The sequence below is a fragment of the Malurus melanocephalus genome, unplaced genomic scaffold (assembly GCF_030028575.1).
Source record: "Malurus melanocephalus ecotype Western Australia unplaced genomic scaffold, MMel_1.1 scaffold_23, whole genome shotgun sequence".
Lineage (NCBI taxonomy): Eukaryota > Metazoa > Chordata > Aves > Passeriformes > Maluridae > Malurus > Malurus melanocephalus.
The window spans coordinates 834765-847763 of record NW_026623255.1 but is presented as its reverse complement, the minus strand read 5'-3'; the positions used below and the strand labels follow the sequence as shown (position 1 = coordinate 847763).

At 44.4% G+C, this 12999-nt stretch overlaps 2 protein-coding genes across 2 annotated transcripts in view; one reads left to right on the top strand and one right to left on the bottom strand.

Annotated features, from left to right (window-relative positions):
* SEC63 (SEC63 homolog, protein translocation regulator) overlaps positions 1-12999 on the top strand; it is a 155798-nt gene that overhangs the window by 3376 nt on the left and 139423 nt on the right. The window lies entirely within an intron of this gene.
* The window catches only part of NR2E1 (nuclear receptor subfamily 2 group E member 1), a 15351-nt gene continuing 4045 nt past the window's right edge, over positions 1694-12999 (bottom strand). The window contains exons 2-9 of the mRNA XM_057390141.1: positions 11759-11904; positions 10962-11049; positions 10440-10675; positions 8996-9142; positions 4239-4335; positions 3704-3853; positions 3362-3467; positions 1694-1856 (exon numbers count right to left, since the gene is read on the bottom strand). Of these exons, the coding sequence (XP_057246124.1) occupies positions 1694-1856; positions 3362-3467; positions 3704-3853; positions 4239-4335; positions 8996-9142; positions 10440-10675; positions 10962-11049; positions 11759-11904 (1133 nt within the window). The remainder of the gene's footprint in view (positions 1857-3361; positions 3468-3703; positions 3854-4238; positions 4336-8995; positions 9143-10439; positions 10676-10961; positions 11050-11758; positions 11905-12999) is intronic.

Here is a 12999-nt window from a genome sequence, read left to right as displayed (position 1 = left end):
AACATGTCTTTAATTGAAGTGTGCTTTTGTACTCATCACCTTTTGTTAGCTGCACAATTCACTGATATAAAATATTGTGATAGCATGCAACAGAAGGCACATACTGGGGAAGACCTCTTGATGCACTTGGYATTGTGTCCTAGAAAAAGCTCTATGTCACTTTGAGAAAGAAAACTTGCAGTTGATATTTGTTTAGATTACAGAAAATAGCTCTACGCAGGATCTCACAAGGAAGGATCACCTAAGCTACTCCTTAAATGTTTGTCTAACCTGTTTTTAAAATCTCTGATGATGGAGATGCCATAGTATCTAAGGCAATCTATTTTAGCAGGGAATATTTCTATTCCCTAGAGAGTAGGGAACAGTGAAAGAAGCTGAGTAAGGACAATGGTTAAAAGAACAGTGGAAAATAATTTAAATTCAATATATTTTTATTCTTTGTAAATACAATGAGTACAACTTTTTAACTTCACAAATCGGTTAATCCACTTTGTACAGGAAAAGTTTTACTCATTCTATGATAGTCCAAGTGCTGATCTTTCTCAGTGCTAGTTCCTAAAAACAAATCAAATTTTGAAAAGTACAGCAGCTATTTTAAAATGTTTTTTTTCTACATTTTTCATRCATCAAATAAGCAGCTTATAATGTTTGTGTGTGAGAGGGTGTAGGTGAACAAGGCTTCAAAATTAGAACCTGGAGTTTTCTAAAAAGGCATTGGAGACTTTTGGAAATTGTTAGCATTGTATCAGTCAACAACCCTTATTTCTTTGAAATAAAATTCCTTCCATTGATTTTTTATAGTCATTTCATTTCTCTTCACATCTCATCGACAAAGAGTTTGGCCACCGTTGCCTTTGGTTTCAGCACTGTGCCAACGGGACAGCCAGCAGGTCACTGAAGCGGTCATCTCCATTGTATTTGGTTTTGCTGTTGTAGTCTTCCTTCCTTGACTTGTCTCTTTTCAGGTGTGTATGTATGTGTGTGTGTCTGTGTGTGGAAGAAGAAGGAGGGAAGGTTGGGGAGGAAATGTATAAAGCTCTTCTGTCTTTTTGAGATGTTAACCGAACAAATTGTGGTGACATCYGCGTCAAAGTTCACCAGTTCATTTTGTAGGAAGAATGGAGCTGCCGTCATAAGCTACCTTTTAATCAGTTCTGAAGGCCACTTCATGATGTATTATAGCAGAAGCAATGTTTTGGTAACTTGGTCTCAAATGTTGCCTATCGTCTCAAAAACATTTTCCCAACATAGGCTACTTTTAAAACAATTCTGAAGGCCACCGCATCTTGTGTTACAACAGAAGCCAAGTTTGGTCACCCGGTTYCAAATACTGAACAAACTAAAGTACCTTCTTTCACATTTTGTCTCAGATCTGCCAGTTAAATGAGAGAATAGCAGAGTCTTTGTTAACTATGACTGGCATCTGAATTGCCTCCATCCTGTAGTAACAGGAATAGCAGCCAAATTCCAACCACTTTCACTTTTTCTGTAGAACAAAGCATTCTCTCCATGATCTAAATCACTCTGTTCAGAGCAGCAGAATCATATCTACTGGGGTATTTTTTGTCAATGAGTTTAAGGACTAAACATTCCCAGGCTTATGCTTCCTGTAGATTTTGTTAGTTGAGGCTTATTCTCCATAGATAAAAGTTCTTCTCAAACTGTCCATCCTGATTGTTTGTTTTAAGGTAATTTATATGTCACTGGATTTGTACATATCTGAAAGCAGTCTTGTAATTGGTACATTCCCAATGGTCTTTTTGAAAAACACTTCTTCTATTGTAGATGGACTAATTGAACGTAAAGCTGGTAAAAGCAATAGAAGTTTTCCGAAACGACAGGGTTGTGTGGGATACCTGGGAGACAGAGAGAAAAAGAATGCTGTTGAAGTTTTCAAGTATTTTGTCAAAGTACTTTATTTTACAGCAAAAGACAATTTTCTAAATTGTACAAGTGGTGCTACCTGTGCCAAAACCCTGTTCTGCACTTACGTGAGCAAGAAGGTTGACTCCAAGGAAAAGTTTACATGGCAGTCAGCAGAATATAGGACAAGGTTTCTAACTTTTTTTTAGCTTGTGTGTTTTTTTCCCCTAGAGCAGTAGCAATACAGAGACTGGACCTACTCTGATGTGTCCCTCATACAACAACGATGAGGGATGCAGTTCAGGGAAGAGCTTGGCTTGTAATAACTACTCTGTCATTTAAAGTACAGTTTACACCTAGCTGGATTATCATGGTAATCAGTTTATCCCCTTTTGGTTGAAAGATACATTGAATACAAATTGATATTCGTAAGGACAATTTTTGTTAAAGATGCTGTGTTTGTTCCCAGGTAATGTGTTTGTGTACAGGATATTTTCCATCCTTTCTYCCATCTTTTGAAGCCAACACAGCATAGGATGTGCATTTCTAGCTGCACTTATGCTGACTTTATGCTGGCGATTCTCAAGCTTCTGCCTACAGTGGTCACCCTACAGGAACAAGTAGGTTGTTTGGAGAAACATCTCTTCTCCAGACTGCCCTCCCTTGCATCCTGTTGAGAGCAACTCCACTGAGATCAAARGGCCAATACTGCTGTGACACTGGCAGGAGGGAAAATTCAGGCCTGAGGATGAAACACACAGGCTGAAAGTCCTCTCACAATGGAGACTGAGAGTCTTGTGAGTGGACTGCACTTTTCTCTTGTAAAAGGATATTGTTTSCAACATACACTGGGTAGCACACTATCTAAATACTTCCAGAAACACAGAAATACTGTRGAAAAGTTGTCATGCCTGGAAGGGAAGCTGTGGTTATGTATTCCTCCCTGGCTTCTCTCTTCAACAAGCCCTGTCTCAGGGTTTCCAGGGAGCAGTCTTCATGGAAAAGGCCTTCCTTAAGATCAGGAAGAAGCTGCCATGCAGCAGTAACTCTTTTTGCTCTGAAACAGCCATAACTGGATGGAATTTGCATTTTTACTTCCATCACCAGTACAGGCCAATCCCTGTAGACTAATAGAAGACCTACTGTGACTGCAAATCAAAGTTTCAGAAGGAAAAATGGTATAAAAGTTTCTCTTCACTACTCTGTCTCCCACTGTTATAGTTTCATGGACCTCCACTGCAACTAAAGGACTTTGCTACAGCATCACAGTGGGATTCACAGRTTCTGGGGTTTTCATTTCAACCTGAGCACAAACTCAGTGTAGCATCTTGGAAGAGTCACTTAAGTTCCTTGTGTCCTGGTTTCTTTGCAAATTGGAGGAGATCATATGGAAACTGGAGATTGTGGGTGAAAAACAGACTCATAYTGGTCTGACATAAAATGTTTTGAGCATCACCACTTTTAGTAGTCAGAAGCACTGACAGAAGGCACCACTGACCTGGTATGAATGTAGCTGTTCAGGGTGAGCTGGGCTTCRTCTTGAAGGGCTGCTATGGCAGCAGCATTCCGGAAACTCCTCAGTTCAGAACCACTGTGTGTGGGCACTGGAAAGCAGATCAGTTACTAGTTCAGCTTGACTCTTGGGTGGGTCAAAACAGTTCAGCTAATGCTATCAATGAAAATTAAATGTTCCCATTAGTTCCCCAGCACTCCACTGTCAGCCTTCCAAAATGCAGCAATGACTATTGGAATTCAATACAAATCTATGCCGGGTTTAAAACATCATTTTTGCTTTAAAGTAGCAACCTCACCAGAAGACCAAGAGGTTCTTTCTGCTTACCAGCTTTAAAAGTGACAATGCATTTGAGACAGGCAAATTCAGTAGCATCTAGCCGAAGCTGTCTAAATCTAGCCACAACCTCCTGTAAAGCCTGTATTTCTGAAATAATTTTATTCAGCTTCTGAGAATCTGTATTGTCACCGTTCATGCCTGAAACAGAAACGGATGAAACAAATAATATTAAAGGCATTTGCTTTATTTTATATTGATTTCTGACAAAATCCTCTGTATCGATATCCTCTCTATTGTCACACTTGTCTATCTGGTTCCATGTAAACTGACTATATTGTATGAAAGTTAATATAAAATCTTCTCTTGGATGATAACAAACACAGTAATTTGCATTTAAATGACAATGCAAGCAGTCATGAATACAACAAAACAACATTATTTGCATTTAAATATAGATTTATAAATGACAGGTATGCTCTATTGTTCAGTAGGAATTTGTTATTCTTTACATGTTGTTCTTTTTTCAGTAATGTATTTTTATGGTAATTTTTGTAACAAAGTCATTAAATTGTGCAATTCTTACCAGATACAGCCAGTAGAGTGTTAGCATCAACTGGAATGGCCCATTGTGCTATTCCTAGAACAAACAGTTCTCTCCAAGCATCTTCCAAAAGCATCAGCTGTCATACAATAGATGTACAATATAACATAGTGTATAATTTATAGATTTATAAACAATTTAAATATGTAAATTTCTKTTATTTAAAAAACTACTTTAAATGCTTGTCATGGTATTTCCCCCACAGCATTCATTAGCTCTTCTCTTAGCCTTTTGAGAAGGTGTCTAGAAATAAGTCTATGCATTGTAGAAAATCACTGAGAGTTGGATCACTGTGCACCATGTTGCGAACCAAAAGGGAAGAGAAAGAGAGAGTGAGAACTTTTTCCCAGAGCATTTGCTCACAACATGAACACRCTTGCTTTCTCAACATGGTAATGGGTTCTTTTCTCCTCTCCCTCAGCACTTACATAGCTGTTCTAGGACAGGCTGGATGAGTGCTTTTCTCCTGCTTTCTGGGGATGACACTCCTTTCCTTCGGGAAGGCAGAGGATTGTGAAGAAAAGGCTGGACAACATCCTGCATCAKTGTAGGGAGCACTGCTTTAGAGCACACATGCAACTTATAGCCCCTTCCTTACTAAGCAAGTCTTTAGATCTCTCAAGCACAGCAACTGGACATGTRTACAGTTTCTCAGTGTCACCTGTTTTTTCTTGAAAAAGAAGAAAAGCTTTTTGCTTAAAATCATGGAGAAATTCCAGGGACTAAGAGCTGTTTCCTTTCAGAGATGTGAATATCCAGGCATCTATGCTGACACCATTGCTGGTTCTTTGCAATTTTTGCACACTGCATGTCTGTATGGAGGATGTGTTTTTCTCTGTTTGGAGGCAATGCTTATGATTTCCCTGAAGAGGCAGTGGTACATCTGAAGAGGAGACAAGACTTCTGGAAATGCAGACTGGCAAAGCCAGAACAGACATGTTTAGTCTGGAGGGCATCTATGGATTGTTAACCTAGACCAGCTCTTAAGAGAGGCTTGGAGGGCTTCCAGCTCAGCTGAAGTTCATGGCCAAAGGGCATGTTGTGGTGTGTACACGTTGCTGGGATCTTGAGTCACACAACAGGGTGGGAGAGATTTGAAGGGGTGAAAACTGTAGTGGGCTTGTGAGGTATCTTCTAGCAGTTCCATACAGTGAAAACAGATTGCCCAAAACTCATGCAGAAAAAAAACCTGAGACACCAAATCAAAACCCCAAAACCTGCAAGTTTTAATGTTGCTATGGTCCCTGAAACTATCAGCAGTTTAGCTTCTTAGGAAAAGAGGAAGGAGGATATTTTAAATATGTAAAGAGTCTGTAAGAAAGAATAAAGTAAAAAAAAAAAAAGATGCTGTACCAAATGAATGATGATTTCCTTGGAATCAGATATGTAAAAGTAGTAGGTGATACAGAAAGCATCAGTAAAAGTGAATCCTTCATCTATGTGCAAACTCTTAACGGTATTGCTGTTCAGGACAGTGATATTTGTTGCCAGATGCTAGGACACAAGGCAATAGACTGATGCGAAACTGATGCATGTGACATCCCACCTGACTATGAGGAGAAACTTCTTGTGCTCTGAGCACTGGAACACGTTCCCAGAGAAGCTATGGTGTCTCCCTCCCTGGAGATATTCAAGAACTGCCTGGACACAGTCCTGTGCAATGTRTAGCAGGGAGGTTGGATCAGATGTGATCCCTTCCAACCTGACCCCTCCAGTGATTCCATGATTACAAGTTTTAAACCACCACGTTCCAATCTGAATGGAAGGAAAAACGCTCAGAGTCTCTGTTTTAAACTTGTCACGGTAGGATTATGTCCATTTTATGCCTTTTTGTCCCATGTGCTTTGCAGAACTTCTACACAACCTAAGGAAATTGTGACAGGAAGGTACTTCTGTCTCTGCAAACAGTTGCTGTTTGAAACACTTACATTGGATTTTACAGGGCCAAAACCTGACCAGATTATTGTCTGAAATGGAGATGGGGAGAGGGTGTTGTGTCTAGTCTGGTGCCCATCTCAGCTTTCTTCTGAGAGCAGATGATTCTGCTTTTAAGCTTCCTAACCACTGCAGCCAGCAAACCCAGTCCCTCCTCTGGATAATCCCACCTGATGGATGTGCAGGTGTCTGCAGGGCATAGGAAATGATTTGCCAACCTTTCATTTGCTTTTGTAAAACTTTTTTTTGTCATTCATTCATGCAGACACAATGGTAATGAATGGTGGTTCCTGAAAGATATCAATTTCATATTTGCTTTCCCACTAAGTCTTTGAAGTCAGAAGACTTTAGAAATAAGAGACCATTCCAATAGCTAAAGCTTTCTTCATGCCTATGCATAAGTCTGTAAAATCACCAATTAAAATAATTCATGCTGAAGTCAAAATCAGCTTTCCTTCAAAGAAACAAAAAATACCAGGTTTTCTGAACAACTGGGTTTTGCTTCTTAATCAACCCCATCTTTAATGTGACCTTTTGTTGGTGATCTGCATTGGGCCAACCTGTGTCACACGGAAAGTGGGCAGGTGTGCAGGCCAGCAGAACTGGAAGCATTTTTTGCTGTGTGGTTTCCAGTTCAAGATGAACTTATCTGTGTGAATTTAGGGAATGGACATAGCCTCTGTTACACCAGAGATAAGTGACGCAGCAATCCTCAGACTTGTGTTTTATTAGCAAATTGGTTTCTATTTATTTCCTTGCCTTCAAGATGAAACCATCCCAGAGTCCTGAAATTACAGTGCATTTGCCTTATTTAGAAGAGCACAAAATAAAAAGCAAAATTCAGGAAAAGATTTTAGACTCTCCTCAGCCAGATGTCAGGAATACAAAAAGAGAAATGCAGGCATTTACAGCTGGGCCATTGTCAAATTAAATAATGCAATAGCAATGTTATAAAAATCAACTSTATGATTATTCATGAAATAAGGTGATTAAAATCAGAGTTATTTCTTCTCCAGCTCTCCTAAATAGGACAGGGGAATCATGCAGAAAGAGTCAAAGCTGAGCAAGCTGACTTGCAATGAGGTACAGGAAGTGAGAGTGCTGTTAAGAAAAGGCTGGGTTTTTAATGTTATTCTCTGGCATTAGTCCCTGCTATGAAAGAGGTAGTGGGTTATTTAATGGGAGTATCTATGGTAGATAAGCAGGTCTTGCTGTCTGAGGCATATTTGGTCACTGTATGCCATGGATACTTCCCCTGCTCCCAGATCTTGCTGCCTCCTCTGCAAACTAGCAAAGATGATGTTGTGTGAAATGTCTCCCTGTTATGTACAATCCAGCCTTTGCCTAGGGAGCCTCCTGTGGACATCACTGGCCTAGAGATGGACCCGGTCTCCTGCCRTGTGCTGGGGCTGCTGCTGGAGCAGTGCACCTGCTGCTTGTCCCTGGCACTGKAGCCTGTTTGGTGGCTCACTGTGACAGATCCAGTGCTCTGCAGGATTATTGGGAACAGAAGATRTGATTAGAGAGCAGCAGGATACCACACTGGGTTTGTTGTCTTCCTAATGGCATGTGTGACCTCCCAGGCCCTGTCTCATCACTCCCCTCATCCTAACTGCGTAGCAGGACTGCAGGTGGAGCTGAGCAGCATTCCTCTTTGTCTAATTTCACAACAAGGATTTCTAAACATGGGTTTGGTGCTAGAAAAGGAACAYTTTTATATAGCTTTGCTTTATCACACATTGTGACTATCATGATTTACCTTTAAGTAGAAAACTTGGTTTCCTAAGAAGCGCTTTTATTTTAGTTCAAAATATATATTTGCATATCAACTGCAACACTTGCAAYGTGCTTCTGTGGAGAGGAACTAGTACCTCTGATGACTGCTATGTAACATTTAAGGCACAGCTTTCTAATTATCATTTTTGGTAAATWAGCTCAATCATATCAAAGTATTAGATGTCTTTTATGATTGGAGCTTTGTGTAGATTTCTGCCTTCCACTTTACAATTATCTGATCAATTTTTTAAGAATTGGTTCATTATACAGAGCACACGGAGTCCTCATCAAGAATCAAGTCRCTAAGAAATTGTTTCAGCTTGTGTGGTTCACATATGATTTACTTGAGGCAAAGGTGAATTATCTCAGGGGAAAACAAAACACATTAGGGAAGATTTTAATTAATGGCAAAATATATTGGGGACTGGCCAAATACTGCTTCCACCATATTGATGTAATTGTAAGCCAAGGTGAATAAGGAAAAAATGCTGGCTGTGTAAACAGTTGAGAAGAGACAATAGGAGGAGTAGGAGGAGGAAGAGGAGGAGAAGGAAGAAGGGGTAGAGGAAGAGGAAAAATGGTCTTCAAAACCACCTCAGTTGTATGCTAAGGTCATAAGCTTAACTAGCATTTTGCATCCCACAAAAGCAAAGTAAGGTGCTGTTTCCCATGTTATGGAAGCAAAAGTTGTCCTACAAGTAGAGAAGCAGTTTTGGCATGCTAAGCTTGGTTGGCAGCCTGGTGATTTCTCCTCTAGAACTTGTCCTTCTATAATACTAATTTTATGTTAGTTTTCTCTTTCCTGGCTTGATTTTCACTTGCTTCATGAGACAAAAGTTGAAGGAAAGCATTTTCTAAACCACTGCCTGGTTTTCAGGGACAGACAAACTCTGCACTGAACTTCAGAGCTGCTGAAGTCCATTACAGATTTCAAGGTCTAGGGCTGGAAGTTCAAGACCCAGTGTGAGGTCTGAGCCTTCTTTAACAGACAGGCCAGGCTGATGCCACTCCCACTGCCGGTGCCTTACCTGGTCTTGTAAAGACAAGGTGGAGAAGGCTGGGACACTTTTGGCCCACTTGATGCTCATGAACAGGAGTCTGGCTGCTGACTCACAGACGGATTCGGTGGCCACTTCGTAGAGATACATAGGGGTACCGTTGACTTCATGTGGGTACTAATGTAAAAAAGAAAATAAAGTCATTTCACATGGTGTCACCAAGGCAGCCTGGTCTTCCTCTCCCCTACATTCAGTGCTCCTGCTCATCCASAGTGTGCACTCTCCTGTTCTGCAAGCAGAGGGCATTGCTTGCAGAGGGCTCACTCCAAACTGCTCCTTGCTGCTTATTCGTGTGGATGAGCTGTACTAAAGAAACTGTTCAGAGGAGGAGGTTGAAAGGAGAATGAAATCCTTACATTGGAGGGGGGAAATTGTACCAAAATATTATATCATACTTTACTCTGTGACACAATAGCGCACCTCTGATAGCRGAGTTAGAAGAACAAAGGTTTTATGAACCATGTAGGGTTTGTAASCTTGCTTCAGAAGCTGATTTAGCATTCCAGCCCTTGCTCAGCAAAGCAGTAAATATTGATTTAGCATAAAYCTTCATTTTGCTCCTTGACTGCAACAGACAACAGGTAAGTAGATGCATAGAGCTAAGCAAAACTATCTAGAGGCTGTGTAGGGTTTGAATGGAGCTTTAAAGTGTGTGCTATATTTTCGTGCCAAATAATTTCTGATTCAGCATTTTTCAAAATTACTACATAAAACTGTATGTTGTGACCATGTTTATGATGGGTTCTGCCAAGGTACCARCTCTGAAAATGCAGAACTATTTGAGCAGTTTCTTCTGTGATTTTCTAGATGCTGTGAAGATGCAAAATGCCATTGCAAATGGGCTAATGAAAAACATTGCCTTGAAGCTAATTCCAGTGCAGTTGAGGCCACAGCAGTGCTTCCACTGGGCTGCTTAGGAAATGTCACAACCAAGAAGTGCAGAAAGCCAGCTTAGCCAAGTTTGGGTTTTGTGTCTGTGGGGACAAGCTGCAGGCTTTGGTCAGTACACAAAGTACTTTCAGAACTACACCACTATGGAGATTGGCATTTTGCTGAAGAAAACTCATTCACAGGGATTGCATTCCTTGTGAAACAAGGTTTAACACTGACTTGTGGATGGGCTCCAGGCAGGAGGAGCATTTCCGCAGCCGAGAAGGTGTAAGAATGTATGAGAGACAGGGTTTGCATGGAGCAGCTTATCAGCTGGTCCTGCTGTGCACCCCTTCTACAGAGGGCATTGCATCTCTTATCTTCAGAGTTCTTAGGGATGTGACAAAAGTCCCCACCACAGCCCACAAAGCTTCAAGCCTTGCTCTTTTGCCAAGTCTGCTCCAGAGGCAAGAAGGAGCTGACAGGCTGCGGGAACCTCAGCAGCAAGGTTTGCAGCCCGCCGGGGGCCAGGACAATGGCTGACCTTTGGGGTGGGCTGTGCCAGGCCCACCAGAGCCTGTCTCTCCGGGGTGCCAGTGACAGCGGCCAGCTCCAGGCCATGGGGCTCCAGCTGGGAGACGGCGGTGAAGAAGGCGGGTGCTGGCAGGGCGGCAGCCGGGAAGTGCGGGGCTCCGCCGCTCTCCTCCTTGTGCCCGCGGAAGTAGAGAGCCACCTGCTTCCGTATCGTCGACGTCCGGGGGCCCCGTTCGTGCTGCACCGCTGTGGGGCACCAAGGACAGGSCAGGGGGTCACCGCGGGATCCGCGCTGGGTGCCCTGCACTGCTCCACCGGGCTTGTTTCCCTCCCTCCCCGCGATTTTCTGAGGCCAGCCCCGTGCCCCCCGCCCCAGAGATGCCCGGGGAGAACTATCTGAGGCTGCCGCAGGATGGGAGGGTCTTTAGTGGCCGGGGCAAGGAGACACCGGAGTGACACAGCGCTCCTCGGTCCAGAGCAGCTCCCTCCTGCTGCCCCGCCACCCCAGCCCCGGGATAGGGGGAGCAGGTACCATCTTTGTTCATGTTGACTTCCAAGCACTTCTTCAGCCGGCAGGCTCGGCACTGGTTCCTGTGCGTCTTGTCCACCGGGCACCCCCCCTGCAACACAGCCAGCCGTCGGGCCGGGGGCAGCAGCGCGCCCACCCCGCCGGCCCCAGCACCGGCCCCGCGGCGGCGGGAGGCGCGGAGAGGCCGCCCCTGGTGCGCCGTGCCGGGCCGTGCCAGGTGCTCTGCCCCGGGACAGGGCGGGCCGGGCGGGGCGGGCCAGGCCGCCTTCAGCACCCGAGACAGCGACGGCGGCGCCGCCCCCTCGGGGCGCTCCGGTGCACCGCGCATCCCTCCGCGCTCCCAGCGCCGCGTCCCCTCGGACACGGGCCGGGAGAGTGGCCGGAGCAGGAAGGGGCAAAGTGGGGCTGCCTCCGCCCGGGCGCGGGCACGACACGCCGGTGTGTAAAGCTGTGGCTGTCCATCGCCTGGCTGTGCTGAGGCTTGCCGGGAGGCTGCCTCTCTGTCCTCCCGTAACCAGACGGTGTGCTGGATGTACCCTCCCCCTGTCCGCATCCCTTCTTCTCCCTGCGCATCTCCCGCATCCTCTCGGTGGGCTGGGGCGGGTTGACGTGCCGGGGGAAGCCGCTGGGGCAYCCAGCGCCCCGCCTCGACCCGGGACCCCTGGGAAGGGAGGGTGGGGCTGCGTGACTGCTGCCTCTTGCTGCGGRTGTCTCTGTTGGTGGGGCAAGGGTAATAAGGACCCCTGGGGAAATGCAGGGTAGGGGATGCAGGCGGTGAGGGGCTGGGCTGAGGCTGGTACCTGATTTCCTGATTTGCAAACATAGGTCCTATTCCTCCTGATGCTCCGCTTGAAAAATCCTGAGCACCCATCGCAGGCGTAAACCCCATAGTGCTTCCCGGAGCTGCGGTCCCCACACACTTTGCAAGGGATGTCTAAAATGCGACCTGAAAGCAGAGAAGGGAAAGAGGGAGAGAGAGAGCTCTCAGCAATCTGACCTCCGGAGGGATTAGCCCCAGAGCCGCAGTACAAGCAAATAATGAAGTGATTTTATAGCCAACTTTCTTTTCCTTGAGCAAGTGTCAGTTTTCTACAATGAGCATTATTCATGCCCCGCTACGTTTATTTGGATCTTCTATAATCGCCAAGACCCATTTTGGAAGGGAAGATTACAGCAGCGGGAGAAGCAGTCTTGCCTGCTAGAAGTGAGGATGAGGGGGGAGGGGAGGGAATTCGGGGGTTTGGTGGTGGCGGGGCTGTGTTTCCCTCGCTTTCTGGCSCTCGGCAAACAGGGGATTGCACTTTCCCTGGGCAGGAGAGCAATCAGGAGATCACTGCACAGAATAAACTAAAACAAAATAAAATGACCGGAAAGCCAAGTAACATCCTCTCCCCGCCAGCGACCCTTGCGAAAGGGGGCTGATTTCCGATGCAGACAAGGCTTGCCATTTTCTTCACCCCAAAACCTGYAGCAAAACTTTCAGTCTCCGTTTTGTGCGTGGTGGAGTCAGCGGGCGGGCGAGCCTGGAGGGCGGGCAGCGCCCTCCGTCCTGCTCCGCTCCGCGCCGCCCGCAGCCCCCACTCCACCAGGCGCTGCTTTCGCACCGGTTTTCACTAGAATTGCAAATGCTCTGAGGGAGAAGTAAAAACTCCTACAGAGACTATTGCAGCCCGGTTCAAGAAACCCGCCAAAACCCCACTCGGCTTCTGCCTTTTCTCCGGTTTATTTCTTCTCTCTTCTGCTGTCTCTCTTTTTTAGTTTATTTTTCTCTCATTCCTCTTTTTCTTTTTCTTTTTCTTTTTCTTTTTCTTTTTCTTCTTTTTCTTTTTCTTTTTCTTTTTCCTATTATTTTTCTATTTACATTAATTTTTTTCTTTTTCCTATTCTTTTTATTTTTACATTATTTTTTTTTCTTTTCCTTCTGTTTTTTCTTTTTCATTTTCCTTGTTATATTTTCCTTTCCCTTGTTTTCTTTTTCTTTTCACTTTAAATTTTTTCTTTTTCTTTTTCTTGTTTTCTTCTTCTTATTCTTTTTTTCTCT